At 37.9% G+C, this 26,779-nt stretch overlaps 2 protein-coding genes and 1 long non-coding RNA gene across 33 annotated transcripts in view; 1 reads left to right on the top strand and 2 right to left on the bottom strand.

Annotated features, from left to right (window-relative positions):
• Window positions 1-17,728, bottom strand: part of EXO1 (exonuclease 1) — a 38,711-nt gene extending 20,983 nt beyond the window's left edge. For 2 of the 4 annotated variants that reach the window (XM_081492900.1, XM_081492902.1), the window contains exons 1-9: window positions 17,627-17,728; window positions 17,046-17,242; window positions 15,506-15,679; window positions 14,247-14,366; window positions 12,380-12,503; window positions 11,280-11,417; window positions 10,164-10,376; window positions 7,219-7,406; window positions 6,419-6,515 (exon numbers count right to left, since the gene is read on the bottom strand). In XM_081492900.1, coding sequence (XP_081349026.1) covers window positions 6,419-6,515; window positions 7,219-7,406; window positions 10,164-10,376; window positions 11,280-11,417; window positions 12,380-12,503; window positions 14,247-14,366; window positions 15,506-15,666 — 1,041 coding nt within the window. In that variant the 5' untranslated portion in view covers window positions 15,667-15,679; window positions 17,046-17,242; window positions 17,627-17,728. Of the gene's footprint in view, window positions 1-6,418; window positions 6,516-7,218; window positions 7,407-10,163; window positions 10,377-11,279; window positions 11,418-12,379; window positions 12,504-14,246; window positions 14,367-15,505; window positions 15,680-17,045; window positions 17,243-17,444 lie in introns of all 4 variants that reach the window. The other 2 variants (XM_081492901.1, XM_081492899.1) reach the window with 2 other exon arrangements.
• Window positions 17,729-17,776: 48 nt separating this feature from the next.
• LOC145507090 (uncharacterized) lies at window positions 17,777-25,982 on the top strand. Its single transcript, XR_014054551.1, has 2 exons — window positions 17,777-18,159; window positions 25,586-25,982. It is a non-coding gene; the product is annotated as an uncharacterized LOC145507090 (long non-coding RNA).
• The window catches only part of WDR64 (WD repeat domain 64), a 118,077-nt gene continuing 116,661 nt past the window's right edge, over window positions 25,364-26,779 (bottom strand). For all 28 annotated transcript variants that reach the window (XM_081492888.1, XM_081492886.1, XM_081492884.1 and 25 more), the window contains one exon: window positions 25,364-25,948. In XM_081492888.1, the coding sequence (XP_081349014.1) occupies window positions 25,865-25,948 (84 nt within the window). In that variant the 3' untranslated portion in view covers window positions 25,364-25,864. The remainder of the gene's footprint in view (window positions 25,949-26,779) is intronic.

The following is a 26,779-nucleotide window of genomic DNA, read 5'->3' as shown; positions in this document are numbered from 1 at the left end:
CTAGTCCTATTTGCTGTTGTTGAGTTACTAAGTCATGTCCGACTCTTTTGCAACCCCATGGACTGTAGTCTGACAGGCTCCCCTGTCCATGGGATTTCCCAGGCAACAATACTGGAATGGGTTGCCATTTCCTTCTCCAGGGCATCTTCCTGACCCAGGGGTCGAACCCACGTCTCCTGCATTGCAGGTGAATTCTTTACTACTGAGCCGCCTGGGAAGCCCCTTTGCTAATCCTATACTTTTCCATTAAATGTGTCTTGTATTCCTAGGTCTGTTTTTCTCCTAATGAGGGTCAAGCAAACTTGTTAGATTATTTTTAAGAAATAAAAAATATATCTTCCTAAGATGAATAATGCAAGAAATAAAACTACATTTGAAGAAGTATGACCAGAAAAAAACTTTTAAAATTTGAGTAATATTTCAATATACAATGTTTAGTTTAATAATCACCTAGCAAATAAGCCTCTAATTACTGACATACCCTTTACAAAGTATCTGAAAATTAAAACCATAAAATTATATATTTAATCAACTATCCTATCTTCAGAACTTGGATGAGCTCAAATGGAAACAATCTTATTTACAAAACAATAGTTTCTTTAGTGGACAATATCTATGTATTAAATAGGCAAGTATTAGTGAACAATCAGAGAAGGCAATGGCAACCCACTCCAGTACTCTTGCTTGGAAAATCCCATGGACGGAGGAGCCTGGTAGGCTGCAGTCCATGGGGTTGCAAAGAGTCAGACACAACTGAGCAACTTCACTTTCACTTTTCACTTTCATGCATTGGAGAAGGAAATGGCAACCCACTCCAGTGTTCTTGCCTGGAGAATCCTAGGTACGGGGGAGCCTGGTGGGCTACTGTCTATTGGGTTGCACAGAATCGGACACGACTGAAATGACTTAGCAGCAGCAGCAGGAGTAGCAGCAGTTAACAATACTTATGTATTAAACAGAAAGCTACTTTGGTCTACACTGAGTCATGCATAACTTTCTCTGAGAAAGAGCTTATTGACAGTAAAGATTGGTAAATAATCATTTTTAATGCTAATACAAGTTATTCACAATAAATATATTTTAGATGACAATGATCTGCTAAAAGGATGTCAATGATACTCTAATAGAGTAGAAGAGGCAAAGGGAAATTAACAATGGTATAAAAAATGCTGGTACTAAGGGTGTGAATTCCACGTGACGAAAGTCCCACTCGAATCTAGAATCTAATCTTTCACTTAAAGAAAGGATTAAATATAAAAATAAATAAAAAACAAGGTGACATTATTCATAATATATTTTAAGAATGAACAAGAACCAACAATTAACTTAGAATAATTGAGAAAAAAGGTATAATAAAGACAGCTTAAGCAGTATAGGTCATGGCATTAGATCTCATTGATGGTTTCATTAAAAAAAGAGAGAGAGAAATAGGAGAGTAGAAAATCTGATTGGGAAGAATATATTTTATATAAATGATAATAATTAGTTTGATGCACAATTAGTGGTTCTGAAAGAAATGTCCTCATGAAATAAAAGATCTGATAAGGGTTTCGTCTCATGAAGGATGGCCATCTTAGTGATCCATAACATTCCCAATGATATCTGAACATTTTCAATACAACCAATTATTTTTGAGTTTCTGAGACAAAGGAGAAACTTGAGAATCATTCTTGATGAAATTGTATTAATATCAGTAGCTCAAATGTATAAAGAAGATAGCAGAATAAAGACTTTTCAGTCCCCTTAGTCTAGAAACTTACAATTATAAGGTAAATAAGTCATACAGCTGTAATGTACAGCACAGAGAATACAGTCATCCCTTAGTGGCTGCAGGGGATTGGTTATAGGATCCTTTCAGATATCAAAATCCATGATGTTCAACTCCCTTACATAAAATGGAGTAGTACTGTCTGCCCTCCACATCCACGGATTCTGCATCTAAGGATTCAATCTAATTGGATCTGCGGTTAGTTGAATCTGCAGATGCCCACGGATATGGAGGGCTGTACAGTCAATAATATTGTGGAACTTCCCTCATGGTCCAGTAGTTAAGACTCTGTGCTTCCAGTGCAGGATGCATGGGTTTGATCCCTGATCAGAAAACCAAAATCCCTTGTGCTGGCGTGGCCAAACAATAATAATAAAATTATAACAACTCTGTATGGTGAAAGATGGTAATTAGACTGATCATGATAATTTATTAATGTATATAAATATTGAATCACTATGTTTACACTTGAAACTAATGTGTCAATAATAATTCAATAAGAAAAAAATCACGCCAAACCAATAAGAAACAAACACAAACTCCATCTGAGGAAAAATTAGGAGATATCTGTGACTTACAAACCATAGTGAAGACAAGAGTATAGACAGAAAAATTTAAAGAACCTAGCCCAAGGAGGGAGGGGTAAGATAAGGGTAGGAGATTAAGAGGTACAAACTATTAGGTGTTAAAAAGCTACAAGGATATACTGTACAATACAGAGAATATAGCCAATATTTTATAAAGTATAACCCTTAAAAATTGTGAATCACTATGTTGTACACCTGAAACATATATTATAAATCAACTATATCTCAATAAAAAGATAAAAATAAAGAACCTAGCTTAAGAAAGCTCAAACTCATGTGTCTGCAGAAAAGAATGACATCTATTCCACGTACAGAAACTTAAAGACTTGAACCAAGTACCATGGAGGCCGCAAGTAGGGGGAGGGCTAAGAAAAGGATTATATGGCTCCTGGGCCCTCATCTTCGATTTGTCCAATATGGTCAATTCATACCCATCTGCCTTCAGAGCAACCAGACCTTCAAAACCCACAAACAGTAACATAAAAACTTCAAAAGGTGAGAAGATCGATTGTCTAAAGACAGGGATCAAATGCAAGGTTAAACAGTGAATGGTGGGAGCAGCCCTACCCCTTCCTCAAGAAAAGAAAGGTAGTCACCCAGTCGTGTCAGACTGTTTGTGACCCCAGGGACCATACCCACCAGGCTCCTCTGTCCATGGGATTCTCCAGGCAAGAATACTGGAGTGGGTTGCCATTGGGTTGGGATCTTCCCAACCCAGGGATCAAACCCAGGTCTCCCACATTGCAGGCACTCTTTACTGACTGAGCCACTAGGGAAACCCACCCCTTCCTGGTCCACCCCAATTTATTTTCCCTATGTTGCTCTCAAAATGTTTACATAGCTAAGTAGAAATTGGAGGATCCCATTTTGGAAAAAAAGAACTGTACAGAGAAAACATGCCTGTGTTTGAGAATTCACAAAACAAAGCCAGCTTGTTGCTAACCAGTTCAACCAAGAGTAATAAAACCCAGGACTATAAGCCCCACTCATTTACACAAAGCTTCTTAGGCTTCTCAGTGCCTCTCCCAAATAGGAACAAACTGACAAGAAGCTAGGTGTTAGAAAAGTCTCCACTATAAAAGAGAAAAGCCAAAACACAATTTTTTCTAGGAAAAAAAAAAGTCCAAAGCTAACAGAAATAATACAGAGAGAAGAAAATGTACAAGAGATTATAATTAATATTTAATTTCTGAGAGGAGTGGGAAAGAGGAGAGTATATTCATGAAATGAAACAGTCTTTAAAAAAGCGCAATTGAAGAAAGGGTTCTTAGATATGAAAATGATAGCAAAAACTAAATATTCATCAGAATTTTCTGCAATGATAGAAAAGTTCTGTGTTGTCCAACATGGTAGCCACTAAGGACTTGAAAAGTGACCAATGCAACTGGAGAACTAAAATTTAATTTAATGTTAAATAACCACATGTGGTCAGTGGCTACATACTGGATAGCACAAAGTTGAAAGACAAAATAGAAAAAAAGTTTCCCCCAGAAAGAAAAGAGGACAAAGACATGAGTAAGATAGAAAAGTTCCAGAATCTAAAGACAAGGAAAAACCAATATCTAACTAATAGAAGTTCCAGAAACAGAATAGAGAAATCAGAAAAGAAGAAACAGCAACCTGAGTATAAGAATTATATAATTTGAGCTGATGAATATAAAGTTCTTTTTTAGTATCATTATAAACTTGTGCTCTCTTAATAAGCTTGGCTTATGACAGTAATGATTCTTCTCAATGCTCAACTTGTCACCAGTTTCTCTGTGACCATATACTTTAGGCTCATCTCATTTTCTTTCTCAAGGTGCTCTGATTCATTTAGCTGACAAACACTGAGACATTGTTGGTCCAGCCAGAACGAACTACTTTGAGTACCTTTAACATGCTATCCTCTTCCATACATGCTATTCCTTTAGCCTGGAACCACTCACCCATTTACTCATCTTTGTAAATACAGGACACACACTAGCTCTGCTATTAGGAGACACTAGAGGGCTTGGCTTGGAATCAGAGCTCCCCTATTCATTAAATGTATGACCTAGCAAGTCACCTAATCTTCCTCTAATTGTTTCCTCATCTGTAAAGTGGAAATAATGGTACTGCCCTCAGAGGCTTGTTACAGAGTAAATAAGTTACTATGTGTAATGTGCTTAGAATGGCACTTAGAAAACAGCTCAATAAATGTCTGTTATTATTATTAAAAGGTATTCTCTCTTTCGGTGGAGTTAAGTGCATCCCCTTTGTTTCCATGGAGCCTAGAATACATTTCTATTATGGGACATGCCATATTTCTATGTATATTACCATGTGTCTCTCCCTTAGACAATGAGTATCTTACAAGCAAGGATTATGCTCTGTTTTTCTTTATATTCCAGAACACTACAGAGTATGTTTGTTATATTTAATAATTGCTTAGTAAAGAACTGAATGGTGAGTAAAGGTAAAGATCTGGAGTAGACTAGAAACTGTGAGAAAGAACTATTAACCAGAAAGACAAAAAAGAAGTAGGAGGACGTAGCAATGAAAGAGAAGCCAGGGGTGGGGGAGGAGCAAAACAGATGAAGGAGATTAAGAGGTACAAAAGACTAGGTATAAAATAAGTAAGTTACAAGGATGTAACATACAGCACAGTGAATATAGTCAATACTTTATAATAACTTTACAGGCAGTATAATCTACAAAAATATCAGATTACTATATTGTAGACTCGAAACTAATACAGTTGACCCTTGGACAATGTGAGGGTTAACCTGAGTATACCTGATAGTTGGCCCTCTATATTTATAGTTCTCCATCACCCGCAGAATCAACCAACCATAGATGGTGTAGTACTGTAGTATTTATGATTGAAAAATATCCATGAATAAGTGGATGCGTGCAGTTCAAAGCCATATTATTCAAGGGTCAATCATATAATGTTGTAAGTTAACAATACTTTAATTAAAAAAATTAAATTCCAAATTTTCTAGTCTGAGAGAATAATAGAGATCATGTAACTGACATTCATTACAAAAAAATGGTAAATAAAATATGGCAATGAATATCACAAAATCCTGGCTTTATGAAGATTACAGTCTATTGGACAGAATCAGAAAATAAACAACTGAGACATAATTTATGGTGTAATAAGTGCTAAAAAGAATAAAGGTTATAAAGGGAAGCTGATAAGAAATAGAGTTTGCTTTTCATTGTAGATAGATTTAAGGTTATAGGAAAATACTTATGTAGACCCAGGAGACATTTAGAATTATTGTGGCTGGTACACAGATTAGAGACTGTGTTAAAGATGTGCAAGTTCTCTGCATAAATGAGATAGTTAGAGTCATGGTGGTGGTGGTTTTGTTGCTAAGTTGTGTCCAATTCTTGTGACCCCATGGACTGTAGCCTGTCAAGCTCCTCTGTCCATAGTATTCTCCAGGAAAGAATACTGGAGTGGGCTACCATTTTCTTCTCCAATTAGAGTCATAAGAACTTATTAAGGAATAAATTTGAACATAAGAGAGAACAGAGTCTGAATGGAAATATGAACAGAAAACAGAATGATGGGAGTGTACATGACAAGAGATATATAGACATACTATTGGGAAAAAGTAAAAGAGAATAGGAAAGGGCTGAATGACATACAGCAGAGATACTCAGTAAGTACTGCTAAACTGTGAAAGAGGAAAAAAGTTTTTACTCCCAAGAGGTATTTCTAGATTTGAGTCTTCAACAATGCCAAATGCCAGAGGTTGGATTGGGTGAGATGAGAAAAAGGCATTAAGCACTTGGTATATTCAAAAAAAATATGTCAAGTATAAAGGTCTTATAATATATTATGTGGTCAATTTTTAAGAAAATTAACCAATATACCCATTGAGATATATTTTTGAGATATATATAATTGAGATATATATACCCTAAGAGATATATTTTCTCTAGAATTGAGTTGTTTTCAATCAACACTCTGTATGGTGCCTGGATGTAGAAATGTTTAAAAGATGTTTACTAAGTGAAGATTTGCCTTTAGTGTTAGTTCCTAAGCAATAACAAAATATGCTTTTAAAAGAAATCTTTAATATGTTACCATGGCAGTGTCTGGATTGTAGTCATCAATTTGCTTGAGAGTATTTATATCTTTATTTCCAAGTGCTATTTGAAGAGCTACAGAATCATCAACATACCTAGGTTGGTAAGATTAAGGAAAAATAATTTTACTAACAACCAAACAAACAATACTGTATTAAGACAGAAAAGTGTGGTCTATTTATTGTCAGAGAAAACCTTCAGGTTTATGACTTCAATGGACCCTACTTCCTTTCCACATTTGGCTTTACTGAAACCACATGATAGTTTACTAGTCACAGCAGGATTTGGCTGTTTTCTGAAGCAAAGCCCCAAGGCATCACTTACTCCCTGTCAAGGGAGATGGAGAGGAAAGCCCTGCCATTACCCAGGTGACTCACAGCTCCACGTCACCCTGTATGTACGTGCCCAGTGGCTCTGGGGAGAGCATCCTCAACTGGCGTACTCACATGACCAGAGTGTTCTTCCTGATTAATTGAGGTTGCTCACCATGAGTGGTTCTCTTCAGTGCCACCTTTGGAGGATGTACCTTAAGTGACTGACTGTACATATTTCTGTCAAGTCAGTCTAAGTAGTTAGCAAGTTATAATGGATGAGCTTCAGGTTTATAAACAAAAAGTTACTCTAAATTTTTAACTCGCATGATAATTAAATTTAACAAAATAAAGATTCCACTATTAAGAAAAAAATAAAGAAAGCAAAAACAATTTGCCAGCTTTTGACTGAATGTCTAACTAAAAATACCACCACAAAGATAAGGAGGGAGTGCAAAGTTCTACCATTCTGGTTCAGAAAGGATACTGCCCAGCATAGCTTAGTGTTTGGGGATCAACGTCATCTTCATAGGCATTCAGAGGGATGAGTTTCCTTTTGATGGGATCAAAAACTAGCTGATAGAGGAAGGTATTGTTGGCCCGAATAAATCCTTTGATGTAATCTTCCGGTACTGTTATATTCATCTTGAGATAATGTCCAATTTTCCTGATGACCTAATAATGAGTATAAATATATTTAGGAGTTATTTACTACCTGAAGATAAAGAATAGGGAAAGTATTAGTCCCAAGATCCATCACTTTACATTAGAGAAGGATGAGGAGGGATAGAAAAATCAATTGCTTTGGGGGGGGGGTAGTATAATTGCTTTACAATGTGGTGTTAGTTTCTGCTGTACAATGAAGTGAATCACCACATGTATACATATCTCCTCCTTCTTGGACCTTTCTCCCATTCACCCCAACCCACCCGTCTAGGTCATCATTCAGCTACATTAAAAACCTTGACCAGTAAACACAACCATGTCATGACTTAAAATCCAAAGATATGTTCTTCACCTTCAAAGTCTCCTTCATCCAGAAAGCAAAAAAACAAAACACACAATTACCTGAGAATTAAAAAAAAACACACAAATATTTGTAGATCAGATGTCAAAAAAGAAGTCAATATTTTAACTCCTATTAGAGTCATGCATGATTAAAGGTGGAAGGGACAAAGAAGAGAAGACCCAGAGAACTGAAGTGATCCTGAAGTCACAGGCTAGTTAGTACATGTTGCCCTATTTCAAAATCTGCTACCATCTCCCAGCCTTGAGATCTGTCTACTCCAGTACACCACCCTTAGCCCTAAGGACTCACACTTCGTAATCTTGGATATCCTGCTCTGCAAACTCTAAGGGCTTAAGAGAACTACTCAAGGTAGGGTGAGGGTAGGAATAATCTCCTTCATTTTTTAAGGAAAAGACATCAGAGAACTTATATAGCAGTGATGTAATGAGGTCTGAGTTTAGAAAATACATGACACTTCCTCAGATTGTATGAAGAAGTGAGAACCTGGCTGTATTTTATTAAGCCATGTTAAAGAGATTTACATAAATGTGCGATTCCTCTCATAACTTTCATTTGCTTTAGGAGACAATTACTTCTCATAAAAATATGATATCTATGTTAAAATGCAATGCATTAGTTATTGTTAATTTTAAGTGAATTAATAAACATTAAAATTCTTCTCTTTCAATTTCTGACTCAGTAAATTTCAATAGCTATAACCCATATAATAAAAAATAATTGTCACAAAAAGTTTTTAAGAGTGTAAAGGGATCCTGTGAGACCAAAAACTTTGAGAACCGTTACTACAGAGTAATAGGACAGAAATCAAAAAATTGTGCATTTTAACATTCAGTTCAGTTGCTCAGTCGTGTCCGACTCTCTGTGACCCCATGAATCGCAGCATGCCAAGCCTCCCTGTCCATCACCAACTCCAGGAGTCTACCCAAACTCATGTCCATCGAGTTGGTGATGCCATCCAGCCATCTCATCCTCTGTCGTCCCCTTCTCCTCCTGCCCTCAATCCTTCCCAGCATCAGGGTCTTTTGCAATGAGTCAACTCTTCACATAAGGTGGCCAAAATACTGGAGTTTCAGCTTCAACATCAGTCCTTCCAATGAACTCCCAGGACTGATCTCCTTTAGGATGGACTGGTTGGATCTCCTTGCAGTCCAAGGGACTCTCAAGAGTCTTCTCCAACACCACAGTTCAAAAGCATCAATTCTTCAGCCCTCAGCTTTCTTCACAGTCCAACTCTCACATCCATACGTGACTACTGGAAAAACCATAGCCTTGACTAGACAGAGCTTTGTTGACAAAGTAATGTCTCTGCTTCTTAATGTGCTATATAGGTTGGTCATAACTTTCCTTCCAAGGTGTAAGCATCTTTTAATTTCATGGCTGCAATCACCATCTGCAGTGATTTTGAAGCCCCCCAAAATAAAGTCTCTCACTGTTTTCATTGTTTCCCCATCTATTTGCCAAGAAGTGATGGGACTAGATGCCATGATCTTAGTTTTCTGAACGTTGAGCTTTAAGCCAACATTTTCACTCTCTTCTTTCGCTTTCATCAAGAGGCTCTTTAGTTCCTCTTCACTTTCTGCAATAAGGGTGGTGTCATCTGCATATCTGAGGTTATTGATATTTCTCCCAGCAATCTTGATTCCAGCTTGTGCTTCTTCCATCCCAATGTTTCTCATGATGTACTCTGCATGTAAGTTAAATAAGTAGGGTGACAATATACAGCCTTGATGTACTCCTTTTCCTATTTGGAACCAGTCTGTTGTTCCATGTCCAGTTCTAACTGTTGCTTCCTGACCTGCATACAGATTTCTCAGAAGGCAGGTCAGCTGGTATGGTATTCCCATATCCTTCAGAATTTTCCACAGTTTATTGTGATCCACACAGTCAGAGGCTTTGGCATAGTCAATAAAGCAGAAATAGATGTTTTTCTGGAACTCTTTTGCTTTTTCGATGATCCAGCGGATGTTGGCAATTTGATCTCTGGTTCCTCTGCCTTTTCTAAAACCAGCTTGAACATCTGGAAGTTCACGGTTCATGTATTGCTGAAGCCTGGCTTGGAGAATTTTGAACATTACTTTCCTAGCGTGTGAGATGAATGCAATTGTGTAGTAGTTCGAGCATTCTTTGGCATTGCCTTTCTTTGGGATTGGAATGAAAACTGACCTTTTCCAGTCCTGTGGCCATTGCTGAGTTTTTCTACCCTAGAATATCTTATCCTGAAGTTTCTTTATATTAGTCTTCATTTTCAAAAAACTACTACTAATTTTTTGTCAACTGCTGAACAATGACACAAGATTGGTTATGGATATCATAGAATATTTAAGATCCATATTCTGATTGATTCAGCTATTATGTAAGAATTGCTTAGAAACTGAACACAACAGTTGGTAAATCACTCTTACCTTTAAAATATCTGGATTGTTGGCTAGTCTTAGTAGTTTGCAGGCCTTGGCTAATCCAATCCCACGCAGTGATGAAAGATAGTCACAGCCTGAAAGAATGCACATATAACGGAACTTCTCTTCTGTGAACACATCCCCAAGCTGTTTGCACATTCCCAGACGAGCCTGATCAACTTCTAGTCCATTTCCAAACTGGTCCATTTTTAAAATAACCTTCAAGAGGAAGGGAAACTGTGAATACCCGTAAGAGTCATTTTTATTTTTCGTTATCTAATCCACTGTAGGATTTCTAAGAAATCTTTCCTGTTCTGTATCATAAGTGAGCAGACAGATACGTAGGCCAGGTAATTATTGTAAAATTTGCAAATAAGTTAAATTGAAACATAGGCCATGGCTGGACAATGTCATATGCCAGTACTCAATCGTTTTGCCTCTGGTGTAAAGAAGACCCTTTCTGCACCTACTTCCTACCTGCACTACAGGGTTATCGTGTCAAAGAGCAATTCTTACAAAAAGCATCTTCTCCTTACCTTCCACTCTTACATATTAAAGTAACCCTTTGCTTAGTCTTAAAGTAATACATGTCGCTTGCAGAAAATTTGGAAAACAGAAATTCAGGAAGAAAACAGAAATTACCCCAAATGTCTTATCTAACTCTATTACCCAGCATCAACCTTTTCACAGATCCTTCTTGTCATTTATGAAATAGATAATATAAATAACAGATATTAACAAAAATGAGACCACCCTATAGTTTTGTATCTTAATATCATAGTAAAATTTTCCATTAGTTTTGTACATAATTCTGAAAAACTGCAAAACATCTCATTAGTAGATAAGTTAGCTTATTTACCTAATCTAATTGAGAAATATAATGCATATAAGCAATCATTATTAAAAAATAAGGCTACATTCCACTACAGAATTTAGAGAAAACAACAAAATCCTCTAACTTTAAGGGCTTAATCTGAAAAATCATTCAGGTTATACAAATGTCAAGCAGCAAAAACTTTCTTACCATTTTAAATAAAATAATTATTAACACCATAAGTAGATATTTGTTGCAGGTATTAAATAAGATAAAAAAACTTCAGCTCCTTTATTTATGTTAGGTACCTTTTTACAGCCAAAAGCAAGGAGATCAGAGTCCTCCGTAATTACAGCTTGTACAATGCCAGCCTTGTTAAGATAGGCCAGCTGTGCATCTGCTTCGTATGGAGCCACAAGACAATCTATTCCCTGAGACCGAGCAGCCTGTGAGAAAGGATTTGTCAGTCTCAAGAACAGCATCTGGAAAGCACTGAACAACTTCCTGTATCAAACCCATTTATCACCAGCCTCAACATGTATTGAATACATGCTAGTATTATTTTTGGAAGTCATTTCCTTTGAAGTACAGTTTTCTACTTTTAGTCCTAAATATTGAACTATATATAGTGCTATATATTGAATCATATAGCTGCTAATAAATCTTTTTTAAAAATCAATGTATGAATTAGGGGAAAAGAAATATTGCTATACATTTGTGGGTGAATACAAGCTGCAAACTCAATTTTGCAAATTATAGAAATCTACCATCTTAAGAATGATTGTGCTCTAAAGAACACAAGTCGCTTATTTCCCCACAATCTCTTACCACAGAACACAAGCCTGACACTGAACTGATGAAACTAACACACTCTATAACTATCTGTCTTCCTATTTGTTTACCAAATAGTTTGAACACAGATATGAAAAGGGTGAAGTGTGGGCTGTGACTGTGGGTGTGCTGACACTAAGATTTACGGTAACAGATAATAAGGAAAGAAGCTTCTAAGAAGCAGGTCAGGTGGATCTGATCTGATCTGCTGCAGATCTCCTGAGTTGGCCAGTTGACTTCAACAGATCTCTGACAGACACTCAAGAGTAAGTGTTGAAAATTACAAGAGTGGGGTGGGATTGAACCTCCAGGAATTTATTCCTTCCGTCTCTGCAGAAAACATTTATCTATGTAAGTGACTCATCTAGAAAGTGAGAGCTGAGCTATTTGTTCCTCAGGATTTCTTCTTTGGAAATTGCTGGACTCCTCTCTTCTACCTACAGATACTCTTCTTCCTCTGACAACCAGCTTTCCTAAAGGTCAGACCTAGAATAATCTTTCTCCTTTCACTTCCTTGCTCTCCCATTAGCCTAAATGAACCCTGTAATCTGTTACTTTAGCTTCTTATTTAGCTCACTTTAATTACGTTGTGGGCCATAGTATGTGTGATATTGATAGAACGTGTGAAACATTCTCTGGCTTCTGAGACCTTCCCTTCACGAAGAAGCTGCTTTCCCTTAAGGAGATTGGCTTGTCGTCTTCTGCAAAATTTAAAAAAAAAAAAAAGTGAGAAGAGGACTCAAAAAATTACAATATTATACCCTTGAATTGTATTCAAGAATTTTTCCTGGAATAAAAAATGCTTGACTCATATGAAAGTGCACACCTGTTCCTTGACTATGCTAACTCAGATCTTATGGGCTTCTAGACAAAAAGAACACGGATTTACAGTGCCCATATGCACAACAAATCATCAGACTTTCTCACAGCACTGCTTCATGTCAAAAGAAAGTGAAGTAATGAAGACACGTTAAGAAAATGTAAGTCAAGGCTTTTATACCATTAAAACTAACTTTCCATTATAAAGGGTACAACTTTATCAACCCCACTCAGTGAAGTTTACTTCTATTTGGGGCTGACTCACACTACCTTTAACAACTAAGCCCAGTGGTATCTCCTGTACAGCATAATGACTCCTACAAACCAACAGAGGATAAAAACAAGAATAGATGAAAGCAGTAGAATAGACACTTCACTAAAATGCAGAAATTCTTTAAAGAACATACAGAAATCCTTTTTAAGGTCTATTGTAAAAATACTAGATTCTGTTGAGTTAAATATGAAAGATACAATTTCAATTAAAACTACTAAAAGAATAGAAATAGAGTACATCACTTTTCAACTAGAAATAAGGGACAATAATAAGAGTGGAAAAAACAATCAACCCAGAAATCAAACAAGGTAGGAGATATATATTAGTAATTAAGATCAAGGTAAAAAGAATGAAACTACAGTTTTAAAAATGACAAAGACTGATGGAATCAATAAAAAAAATTACAGTGATGTGTTCTTTATAAAAGACAGACTTAAAACCAATGACATAGTAAAAGTCAACAGAAAAAGAAATTAGGAACATACAAAAGAAAATTGTTATGGCTATATTAACATCAGACATAATAGACTTTAGAACAAAAAAACACAGAAATTTAAAAAGTCAGTGCATATTGTTCTAATATGCCAAAAAAATAACAAATTCTAAACCTGAATGCCACCGATTAAATAGCTTCAAAACAAACAAAGCAGGAAAAAAAATGGACAGAACTACAAGGAAACTGAGAATTCCACTATTATAGTGAAATTTTAACATACTTTTGTTAGTAATTGATGGATTAAGTAAAGTGCAAGTTGCTCAGTTGTGTCCAATGCTTTGCAACTCCATGGACTGTAGTCAGTCAGGCTCCTGTTTATGGAATTCTCCAAGCCAGAATACTGGAGCGAGTAGCTGTTCCCTTTTCCAGGGGATCTTCCCAACCCAGGGATCGACCTCAGGTCTCCCGCATTGCAGGCGGATTCTTTACTGTCTGAGTCACCAAGGAAGCCCAAGAATACTGGAGTGTAGCCTATCTCTTTTCCAGGGGATCTTCCTGACCCAGGAATCGTAATGGGGTCTCCTGCATTGCAGGTAGACTGTTTACCAGCTGAGCTATCAGGGAAGATCATTAAGTAGGCTTAAGGAGACACACATTAAAAAAATTCAAAAAACCAATACGGATATGGAAGATTTGAACACTGCAACCAATAAGCTTGATTTATTGGACAGACATAAAACTATCCACTCAATAATTGAGGAATACACATTCCTTTCCAGAATGCATGGACTATTTAAGGAAATCCATTTAGGTACGAGTTTAAAACAAGCCTCAACAAACTAAAACAAAAGAGAAATTTGTATCATAGAGACCACAATGTCAGACCTTAAATAATTACGTTAAGGTATCACTTACTCTCTTCTAGACTTTTCCACTTCCTTTTTAGAAGGTAAAGTACATCCATCAAATACCAGGATAGGCTTGATCCCATGAGATAGTAACATATTTACAAATTTCATACAAAATCCTACATACCTATGAAAATGAAGAAAAATAATTAAGCAAGATAAACTCTAATTTAGACTTGGATTCAAATCCTGCCTTGGATCCTAATGGGCTATGGGCTATTTGTTTTCCTCAGGTGTAGATTAAAGACTTTTACATTCCTGCAGTTCTGACATTGTATTATTCTAATTCTAGTCTTTTTACCTCCCCACCCCCCACCCCTATTTTCTTTTGCTTTGAGAAATTTCAAATCTATTGAAAAGTTAAAGGAATAGTAGAATACCTGATTTCTCCAACAACACCATTGTTATACCCAAGAAACTTAATAGTAATATAATACTATTTAATATACAGTCTATATTAAAATTTATCCAATTGTCTCAGTAAGCTTATAACCAGTGGTGACCTGATAAACGTGTAACAACCATTTCTGGGGGAAAGGGTGCCTGATTTGTAGCATTTGTCAATTTCCTTGACATGAATATTCTACAATGGTGTATAAACTACCAATGCAGGCTCATTAAATGCTGAACTGGGAGAAGACAGTGTATAGCAAGCTCACATAAGTTGACTGTAGCACAGCACTGCTACAGTTTTTCCCCCAGTGCGGGATGCAAACAAGAATCATGTATTGCATTTAGATTTTTATTCTGGCAAGACAATTAAAACTACTATGTGTAGATTCATTCCAGGGTCACAAGGCATTCTTCCTGCCTCAAATGAAGGCACAGAGTTATGACTGGATATCAGGATGGCCACTATTTTTGGCCCCAAGTGAAGTAAAAGGGAATGAGAACACTGTGTCCCTTAGAAACAACTGCCTTGTTTTGCTAACAGGGCTTAGCAAATGTGTTGCCTATACCCAGTAAAGTAGAATTCTGAAATCACCATGGATTTTTAGAATATTGTTAAAAAGTTTTATCTTAGATAATAGAAAAAAGAAGAGAATCTTTGGCCTTTGTCCATTAGTGTCCTAATACTCTGGCTTATTAGAAAGAATGGAAACTAGACCTACATCAAAGAAGGAAATGTTCCTTGGCAATATTCTCAAGCAATATTCTCACTTCTTAATAAACCTTGCATTGAATAAAAATGACTCCTTTCTGAAAAAAAGGCATTGTAAGTCTCATTCTTAACTGACAAAGAATTAATATAAGATCCAAACTTACTTATCAGTAGGTTCACCTCTGGCTAGCTTTTCCGCACAAGCAACAGCTCCTTTGTGAAGCCAGCAATATGTATCCACAGCTACCACCTGTCCTTTATACTTCCTCACGTGGATAGGTTCAGAAGCTTCTTTGATAAATTGCAGCAATCCGTGTATCCCCATAGTGCCAAGTTAACTACATGATATAAAAACAGAAAGGGAAAACAACAACATTTAAAGCAAAATATATTTACCCCAAAGTTTTGGAAAAATAAAAAGACCTTGGAAATTGATATAGTGACTGTTATTGTTCAGATATTTGAGAATCACTGCTCTTTAATATTTTAAGTGGGCCCCTCTCTGTCAAACAATCTCCATAGTCTAGTACTCTAACCTAATGCCACTTGATAGTTCCTTAGTGTTTACTCTAAGCCCTTAACACTGAACAAAGCAGGCAGAAGGTACTAAAAAAGTCTGAGTCTGTCTTCTCTCCAAAAAGGCACTGTTAACATCTATAAAACTGTGTATGCTATTACATCACCTGCATTTGCACAGGCATTATATGAAATAACATGCAAAATACTTTGTAGGACATTTCAACTGAAAAATAAAACAAACAATTCTGGAACTAAGGCTGTACTTTTTTAGGACTGAAATTTACCACCATCAGAATGCTTTATTCCAAGCAATGAACATTCTGTTAATAAGCAGTGGTGGCGCCCAGGGGCAACTCCATCAGACTCTCTGAAAATATCTCCAAATAAGGAGAAACTGCACCTGCTGTCCAATTAGGTTCGAGAAAAATATTTTAGCTTTCCACCCTCTTCCATCCGAGTTGCAGCCCCAGGCCTCCTTTCTATACAGAAACCTGTAGCTGCCAGTCCTTTCCCCAGCAACCACTGTCCCCTCCTCAACCCCCATGACAAAAACTGAGCAGCTGCTTAGCATATCCTAAAATAAATCTCTCTCAAGAGGTTTTAAGTCTGGGAGGAAAAGAAGAATGTACAAGATCAGAAGACAGACTCACGCTGCTGATACCCTGTATCAAAGGTCTGATAGTCTAGTACAGCAGTTTTCAAATTTCAGTTCTTCCTACAGTCTAAATTCCACTCCTGGGGACTATGAGTGAGGTGGGAATTCATTCTGAATTTTAAACAAGGCAGGTCATTTGGATACAGGAGGTCCTCACACTACAGTTTATGAAAAACAATTAGTCTCCTACCTCTCAGAGGTTCCTCAAAAGAGTTTTCTTTCTTTGAGGAAAATTGACATAGTATATGCTGGTGTTTAGTCGCCAAGTCGTATCCGACTCTTTTGGGACCGCATGGACTGCAGGCCGCCAGACTCCTCTGTCCGTGGGATCTCCAGGCAAGAATACTGGAGTGGGCTGCCATTTCCTCCTCCAGGGGATCTTCCCCACCCAGGGATCGAATTCTCATCTCTTGTCTCCTGCACAGGCGGGTTTTTTACCACTAGCGCCACCTGGGAATCCCCAAGGCGGATTCTTTACCACTGAGCTACCAGGGAAGCCCGACATAATATATACATGTCGTGAAACTTACAAGTTTCTCCTAAATGTTTCCTGTTTAGCACAATGAAACAGTGGAGGGAGTCGGGGGTTTTAGGCACAAAGCGTCCTCAGGGGACTGCCCCGCGGCACCAGGTTGTACTGACAGCACAACGTCATCGCTCCATCCCCTCTCTCACGGACTGGAAGAGGGGGCCCACACGCCCTTTCCAGAAGACACGTTCCTTTGGCCTGCACAACGTGGAGAATATACTTGTCAAGCATTTGCAAGGTGGGAGGTTGCAGGTAAAATTGCCCTGGTAGCTTCCGCAGGAAAACGAAACGACCCTCCCTCGGTCAGCCAAACCGCAGCCCTGGTCTGGCTGAGCGCGCTCCCCAGGCCCATACACCCCCGCACCGTCCCCCAGGGCCGCTGCAGGGTCTAATAACGTGCCTGATCCTCCTCTTCAGCCCCTAAGACCCGGGATCCCAAGGGCAGGAGCGGGGAGCAGCCCGGATCCACCGCGTGCTCTGCACAGCCGGCTCCGTTTACTTCCCGGGGAGGTCCTCCTCTCCCGTCCGTCCGATGGCAGTCAGGTGCGGACTCAGAAGCCCAAGGCCACGGCCCCCACTCACCTGGGCCGCCGCGCGCCGGCCGGCTGCGCCGAAAGCTAGGAGCCGGGACGCAGCGCAGCACTGAGGGACGGACTTTTCAATTTGCGCGGGATGGCCCGAGACTCCGCCTAGAAGAAGTGACGTCAGCTCCTCTGCGACGTCTACTCCGCTTCCCACGGCTTCCTGCTTCCGGCCTGAGTCACCACGTCCTGGCCACCTGGATACCTGCCGCCTGCACTGCAGTCAGCCCCTGGACTCCCAAGCGTCCTTATGGAGGGGTGAGCGGAGCTGGCTCAGCTGCCTTACAGGGCATGGCTCCCGGAACGCGCACTGAGTTCCTTTCGCAAGCTGATGGAGTCGTGGATCTCTCTTAATTGCGGCCTCAGGTCCAGGCGCTGAAGCTGGGAGAGCGCCGCCCTGCGTTTATGTTGAAGTTTCTAAACTTAAAAAGGGTCCTGGCTGGAATTGTCCTTAGTGCTTGCGTTGTGCTGCTTACCCTGGCTCTTGACAGGTGCTGCACGTGGGTTCCAGGGACACAGAAAGTGCAACTTGAGGTATATATTCCTTGGACCCTTCCTGTAGACTTCGGGAAGGGGAGGAAGCGCTTACTAAGTAATTTAATTGATAAGTGACAGAGAGTCTTTACTTAACCTGACTGGCCGGGCTCCTCTGCCCTCTTCTCAACTAGGACTCAACCTTGGTCTATAAAGACTTGAACAAACAGTAACATAGTTTGTAACATTAAGTCCACATCCTTTGGGCTTCCCTGGTGGCTCAGTGGTGAAGAATCTGCTTGCCAGTGTAGGAGACACGGGTTACATCCCTAGGTCGGGAAGATCCCCTGGAGAAGGAAATGGCAACCCTCTCCAGTATTATTGCCTGGGAAATCCATACAGAGGAGTCTGGCGGGCTACAGTCTATGGGGTCGCAAAAGAGTGGAGCCCGACTTAGCAGCTGAACAACAACCACCACATCCCTTGGGTGACCCCAGCCGCACTTGAAGTGCCTACCTGAGAAAGCTCAAGGCTACCGAAAGAATTCAGCATTTGTTCCCGTCAACATCCAAAGACAAGATCTCTAGACCCAGCGTCTCTAAGAAGGGAGGAGGTTAACTTCCATAAATTCTGGTTAGCAGTCTCAGGTCAGTTCTCCAGTTCTCCTTCCCATTCTTTTTTATTTTTCACTCCCTGACTCTACTGAGTCACCACGCACCCACACCCCTATTTTCTCTTGAATCTTCCCAGTCACTTCTGTACAAATCCAGGGTGAGTTCACTTCATGATTGACACTTTTCCTTATTGCAATGTATTACTGACTGAAGTCTGTCCTAACTACTTTACCTGGTGTCCTGCTTTGTTTATCTTTGGCCTGGAGAAACTAACCAAGCAGTCATGAAAATGGGTTATGGTGCATAGACTTTAAAGACATTTTTTATTTTGGCAGCCACATGGGGTAAAACTTCAAGTCCTCATGATACTCTTGACCTGATTACTGTCTTCTTAGGAATATTGCAGAAAAAGAAATCGGAAAGAATCTTAGGTTAGACCACAGAGTATACTCTTGGTCCAGAGATGGGCATGAATGATAAATTCAGACTCTATTTAAGGAGTTAAAGGGGAAAAAAGTGATTTTTAAAAATTCTCGCATTTTGACTGCCTACTCTGCATGTTTTTCTCATATTTCTTTTTAAAGTCTTATGATGAATCTAACATCTATCATGTCAACATACTACCTTATAAATTGTTGGAAAGATGCCACTTGGGGAAAATATGCTAAATGGGGACGTGGCTGCCTCCCCCAGGTCTAGTCTTAATAGCTGAGGCTAGGAGAGGAGGTCAGAAAAATGATCTTCCTTTGTGGTTCCAACACCTGTATAGCAGTAGACCTTACTCTGGATCAGCTCGGAGCTGCCTCTAGTGGAAGGTGGGGGACAGTTCCAAACTGTAGTAGGTGGAAAAGGGATTTAAATGTGGGTGGGATGTGGGGGTGGGGTGGGATGGGGATCTTACATCAAAAACACCCCAAACATCAAAAATGTGCCTACTACATCATGAGACTTGACACGTTACTGCCCTACGAACAACCCATATCTTTATTACTAATTTGGCGCCAAAGGTTCTAAACAGGACTCTTGGCTATAGTTTTTAAAAACTAAAGAAGAAAATACCAGTTAACAATGATTTCCTAGACAGAATATTTTTGCACTTTGGGAAGGTAAAACCATTTGAATCAATTCATGCAGTTACTTACTATTGGGTTGGCCAGAAACTTTGGGTGTTTTCATAACATCAGTGCATGCCTTAGGTGTGCCTGTCCGTACTAGGTGATATGGGGAACGCAAAGAACTGGTTACTGTCTTTAAGCAAGTTTCTGTACACAAAACATATATTCATCAAAAAGTGAAATCACAAATCATGATGATATGTTAATAATTCTGAAATGAGTGGCACAGACCACACAATTATCAGCTTAAGATTCAGTTGTCTTACCAGCTCTCTGAAGTCTTTCCTGACATGTGCCCAGACATCCTGTGATGACCTCTGCCTTGACCCTTCTCTTACTATTTTATTTGACTTTGTCCCCCAGATTTACCAGATAATAATATGGGCCCAGTTACATTTGAATTTCAGGTAAACAGATACATTTTTTAGTACAAGTATGCCTAGTGCAATATTTGAAACATTCTAAAAAAATTTCCACGTTTATCTGAAATTCAGATGTACCTGGACAACTGTGTACATAGCACATTTTCTTCATCCATTCACCCATCAGTAGACACTTAGGTTGTTTTCACATCCTAACTATTGCAAATAATGCCGTAATGAACATAGGGGTGCGTACAATTTTCAAATTAGTGTTTTCAGATTCTTTGGATAAATACCCAGAAGTGGAATTGCTGGGTCATGTGATATTTCTAGTTTTAATTTTTTGAGGAATCTGCATACTGTTGTCTATAGTGGCTGCACCAATAGTGTAAAAGTTTCCTTTTTCTGCCACATTCTCTCCAGTATTTCTTGTCTTTTTGATAATAGGCATTCTAACAGAAGTGAGGTGATTTATCATAGTGCTTTTGGTTTGCATTTCTGTAATAATAAGTGTGCTTGAACATCTTTTCATGTGCTTGTTTGACATTTTATATCTTCTTTGGGGAAATGTCTATTCATATCCTCTGCCTATTTTTGTATTGTTTGGATTTCTTTTTTTGTGTTGAGTTGAATGAGTTTTATATATATATATATATACATATACATATATACACCTGTAAATTTAGGTATATAAATATATACCTATATATATTAATATTTATATTTCAACATATACCTATTTACCTATATGTGCTTGAACATCTTTTCGTGTGCTTGTTTGACATTTTATATCTTCTTTGGGAAAATGTCTATTCAGATCCTCTGCCATGAACATGGAATATCTTTACATTTATTTGGGTCTTCTTTAATTTCTTTCGTCAGTGCCTTATAGTTTTCTGCATACAGATCTTTTATGTCCCTGGTTAAATTTATTCCTAGATATTTTATTGTTTTTGATGTAATTGTAAATGGGGTTATTATTTTTTTGTTTCTGTCTTGATAGTTTGTTATCAGTGTATAGGAATGCTAAAAACCTGTGTGTTGATTTTTTAAACTGAAACGACTGAATTTGTTTATTTTAGCAGTTTTTTTGTGGAGTATTTAGAATTTTCTATGTATAGAACGGAGAAGGCAATGGCACCCCACTCCAGTACTCTTGCCTGGAAAATCCCATGGACTGAGGAGCCTGGTAGGCTACAGTCCAGGGGGTCGCTAAGAGTCAGACACGACTGAGCGACTTCACTTTCACTTTTCCCTTTCATGCATTGGAGAAGGAAATGGCAACCCGCTCCAGTATTCTTGCCTGGAGAATCCCAGGGACGGGGGAGCCTGGTGGGCTGCCGTCTATGGGGTCGCACAGAGTTGGACACGACTGAAGTGACTTAGCAGCAGCAGCAGCAGCAGCATGTATAGAACAATACAAGTTTATGAAGGATATTAGCCTATGATTTCCTTTTTTGGATTGCCTTTGTCTAGTGTTTGTATTGGGTTAATACTGATTTTGTAAAATGTGTTTGGAAGGGTTCCTTCCTCTTCAGTGTTTTAGAAGAGTTTTAAAAAAGATAGGTATTATTTTTTTTAATGTTTTATGGAATTTATTAATACCAATGAAATCATTTGTTCCTGGGCTTCTGTTTGTTGGGAATTTTTTATTATAGTTTCAATCTTGTTACAGTAATTGGTCTATTCAGATTTTCTGTTACTTCATGACTCAATCTTATAAGATAGTATGTTTCTAGAAATGTATCCAGTTCTTGTGTATTGCCCAATTTGTTGGTGTATAATTGTTCATAATAGTCGGGTGTCATCCTCTGTATTTCTGTGGTTATCAGTTGTAATGTCCACTCTTTAATTTCTCATTTTATTTATTTAAGGCCTCTTTCTTTCTTGGTCAGTCTAGGTAAAGGTTCTTTTCAAAGAAGTAGCTCTTAGTTTCACTGATACTTTTCTTTTTAGTCTCTTTCATTTATTTCCACTTTGATGTCTATTATTTACTTTCTTCTGATTTGGGCTTTGTTTGCTCTTCTTTTTTTTTCCTAGTTCTTTTAGGGGTAAAGTTAGATTATTTAGGATTTTTCTTGTGTTTTGAGGTATCCTGTGCTGCTACAAACTTTCCTCTTAGAACCACTTTTGCTGCATTTATAAATTTTGATATGTCCTATTTCTGTGTTAATTTTCTCTAGATATTTCTAAAATTTCTCCTTTTACTCTTTGATGACTCATTCATTGTTATTCGCTGTCCAATAGCATGTTGTTTAGTCTCCACATTTTTGTGGTTTTTTTTTTTCTTTTGATTGATTTCTAGTTTCATGCTGTTGTGGTCAGAGAGATTGTTTGATGTGATTTCAGTCTTCTTGAATTTACTGATACTTTTTTTGTAAGCTAACAGGTGACCTGTCCTGGAGAATGTTTCATGTATACTTGAGAAGAATGTGTATTCTGCTGCTTTGGGATGGGATGAAGTATGTATGTATTAAGTCTATATGATCCAATATCATTTAAGTCTAATGTTTCTGTATTGATTTTCTGTCTGGATGACCACTGATATTTATTCTCAGGTGTTCCCAACTTGGTAGGAGTAAAATCTGCTAGCTTGGAATAAATCTAATTATGTTATCCTAAAAGGTGCTAGGATATCACCCAAAATATCCTAGCCACACCCAGAAGGTTGGGTGGACTTGGCTTCAAACCTGGGCCAAATAGCAGACGGGATTTCAGGATATTATGAAATAAAAATAACCAGGATTTTGTGACCAACATTATATCTTCCACAATAAATGATCCAAGAATTCGTTTAAATTAGATTATAAAAAGTATAAGCTTTACCTGCATTTAAAAAGTTTATAATTTAATTTGACTAGAAACAAACTTAGAAAAGAACAAAGCAAACAAAACACAAGATATATAAGTGAATACTAATAAAAAATGGCATATGTCCAAGCTTGGCTTCATTGGGAATTAACAGATTCTTCAGACACTCTGCTGAAGTGTGCATAGTCTGAAACTGCTCTGGTTAATATTTCTTTGTTGTTTGGTCCTGTATCAAAGTGTTATATCCCTTATTCTGTAATCTTGCATTTTCTGTATTAGAGCTACTTAGTGATGACAGGCCATTCCTTTGGTGTCAGAATATTTTACCATCTCCTTCATCCTCCTAGTTTACTACTTTTAAACTCTGACTGCAAGTGAGGAGTGATCACCTAGGGAGATTAACAACAACAAAAATAATGCCTAGACCTTGCCTAGGAGGTTGAAATTAACTATAACCCCTTCTCCCTTTATTTGTGTTTTTTCTGTTGCTGTAACAAAGTATGACAATCTTAATGGTTTTAAATAATACAAATTTGTTATCCTACAGTTCTGGAGACCATATTTCTGAAATGAATCTAATAGGGCTATGTTCCTTCTAGAAGCTCCAGGGGAAATCTGTTTAGTTGCCTTTTCTAGTTTCAGCAGCAGCCTGCATTCTTTGACTTGTGGCACCTCCTTCCATCTTCAAAGCATATTACACCAAAGTCTGCTTCTCTTGTCAAACCTCTTTTTATCAACGTTGACCCTCTTGAAAGTAAAAAAGTGAAAGTTGCTCAGTCATGTCCAATTCTATGACCCCATGTAGCCCACCAGGCTCTTCTGTTCATGTGATTCTCCAGGCAAGAATACTGGAGTGGGTTGCCATTCTCTTCTCCAGGGGATCTTCCCAACCCAGGGACTGAACCCAGGTCTCCTGCATTGCAGGCAGATTCTTTACCATCTGAGTCACGAGAGTAGCCCTTGACCCTCTTGCCTCTTTTCTTATAAGACTTTTGTGATTAGTTTGTGTTTATCTACATACCAGGATAAACTCCTTGTCTTAAAACCCCTTTTCTCCCCATATGTCTGAATTGTAATGTAAATACTGCATTTTAAATCAGAAGGAAATTAAAAATACAAAAATTTTCTGCATGTTTTGTATATCGTTAAATATTATTATTATACTGCCATTCTTAACAGTATGCTGACTAAAATATAATCATTTATTACATAATGTGCAAAAATTCCAAAATATTTTTTTAGTTATAAGAGGGTCAAGAAATTGTATGTTTCTGTTAAGAGGTCGGAGAGAATGCTTCAGTCAAAAAAGAGGGATGCTAATTTAGAGCCCTGAATCCCACATTAAAGGGATTTAGTGAATGGCAGGGTATTCAGTATTGGTTTATTCTAGGAAATCTATGGGGAGGAAATTACCTTCTTTTACAACTGAGATTAAAGACAGGAAATAAAATCATTTTCGTAAGGGCCTTTGAATTTTCATCTTTACTTTTAGAATTTTTTAAAAAGGAGTCTTCTGGGGGCAAAATGGGTGAAAGAAGTTAAAAGGTAGACATCCAGTTATAAAATAAATGTCACGAGGATGTAACGTATAGCACTGTGCTTGTGGTTAATGATTCTGTGTTGTATATCTAAAAGTTCCTGAGAGTAGATCATTTTAAAAAAACTTCCTCAGCAACACTCAGGTAGCTGCACTGTAGCTGCTCCCCCATGTGGTCACAGAGAGCAGATCATGAAAGTCCTTTTGGACTTTTTTAACACAAAAAATTGTAACTATCTGTGGGGATGGATGTTAAGTTAATTAGACTTACTATGGTTAGTACATGCCTATACATAATAAAAGGTTTTCTTAGTTTAGTTTTCCGAAGATGTTACGATTTTCAGAACCATAAAACCCTTCCTAGAATGTAAAGGCAGTATCAAATGCTCAGGGACTGTAGGTTTTTCTTCCCATGTGGCCTTGTGCTTTGTGGAAAATAGACTAATACTTGACAGCAGAATGCTTTTATTTCTTCTAACCCTAAATATTTTCCCAAAGAGACCTGGTTCAGCCAGTCTTCAGACTTTAATTCTTGATACCTTCTTCATTTGACTTATTTAAAATCTCATTTATTATTCATCAAATGTAGATGCTTTTATTTTTCACATGAGTACCCAATGGTAATTAATAATTTGATCAAAATACCAGAATCAGTTAATATAGGTATCAGTAAAAGATAGACCCTGGCAACATCAGATAACCATTAAAATTCTAACATCTAGAGTCAATATTGACTAACTGCAAATAACTTCTAACTTTAAGAAACTCTGGACATTTTCTTCCATATGACATTTCTCTAAATAAATAAGACAAATGCTAGAGGCCTGACTGACACTTTTTTTTTTAATAATAATTCTCTTTGATTGCACATAGCATGACACATAAGTAATTTGCCTCCTGCTGCAAGCATTCTGATAATAATTCAGGTTATAAATTAGGGTGAACAATGGGGAGAGGTGGAAAACTAGTCATTGATAACTGTATTATTTTAAATCTACTTTATGCTATTTATTTCCTTTTTTTCTTTATGTATCATTTTCCTGACAGTGAATGAGAAATATTGCCTATTCAGTAAGTGATTTCCATGAAGGAAAAACGTTGGCAAACTGGCTGCTTGTTACTTGCTTGATATTCAGAGATGAGGTCATCTGAGCACCCTGAGTAATCTTCCCCACAGACAGGATGGCGTGAGGATACCGAGATGGGTAACAATAACTGATTGATAGACCCTCACTTTCATCCTGAAATAAAGACTGGAGTATCACTGAGTCCTTGACCTTTGATGTACAGCTCAGATAACAGCAGCCACTTCTGATTTGTCTCTTTTCACTTGGGGATGGCTGGGAAGAAAGAAGAAGCCAGGTTTACTTGTGGGACCAAATTTCTTTTCAGACTTCTCCTTCGTTGTACCTGAGAAATAAAGACAGATCAATTAATAACTGGATTATATGATGAACACAATTTTTTGGAGTCAAGTTTTAACACTAACTTTTGTAGAGATTTTAATTCTCCTAAAAGAGGATAGTTAAATAATATCCTAAAAGAGGATAGTTAAATAAATAGTAGTTTAACTCTCTGGTGTGCCTCCAGGGTAAAAATGTGTTTAAAAAAATACACAGGTGGGGCTGCAGCAGGGCATGGAAGAAGAGCAAAAGCTTTAAAACTACTGAAGTTATCCATTCTTGGGATTTGTTGCCTGATCTGTAAAAGGTTAGTTAAAATAAAAGAAAACATAAAGAAGCTTCCTAGGTTTTTGTAAGGTATAGATATTCTATATTAATATCATCAGAGTCCACTGACTTACAAAAAAAATAATAAAGTCAAGTGATGATCCCATAAATGAGAAAGTTTTCAATGAGATATTTTTGGAAGACGTGCATATAAAAAGTTAAACTCATTTGATTTCAAAAGTCTAGGTTAAGAAATGTCTAAATTTGTCAGAGAGGAGACAAGATGGTATAGTTAGAAGGACTTGAGCTTACTTCTTCTCATGAAAACATCAAAACTACAACTAACTGCAAAAAAACCATTAACAAAAAAGACTGGAACCAACCAAAAATGACAAGGAGATGATAGGAGGGGTTCATTTGCAATACGACCCAGCTCACCAGATGGACAAAACTTATTTCTGCTGGCCAGAGGACAGGTACCAGTTCCTTCCACCAGGAACCCTGCACAAACCTCTTAGGCCAGACTCAGCCACCAAGGGTAAACACCAGGAGCAAGAGGAGCTACATTCCT

This window comes from Giraffa tippelskirchi, chromosome 5 (genome assembly GCF_054371585.1).
Source record: "Giraffa tippelskirchi isolate mGirTip1 chromosome 5, T2T-mGirTip1v1.2.pri, whole genome shotgun sequence".
In the NCBI taxonomy this organism is placed as follows: Eukaryota; Metazoa; Chordata; class Mammalia; order Artiodactyla; family Giraffidae; genus Giraffa; species Giraffa tippelskirchi.
This window is presented reverse-complemented; position numbering and strand designations above follow the sequence as displayed.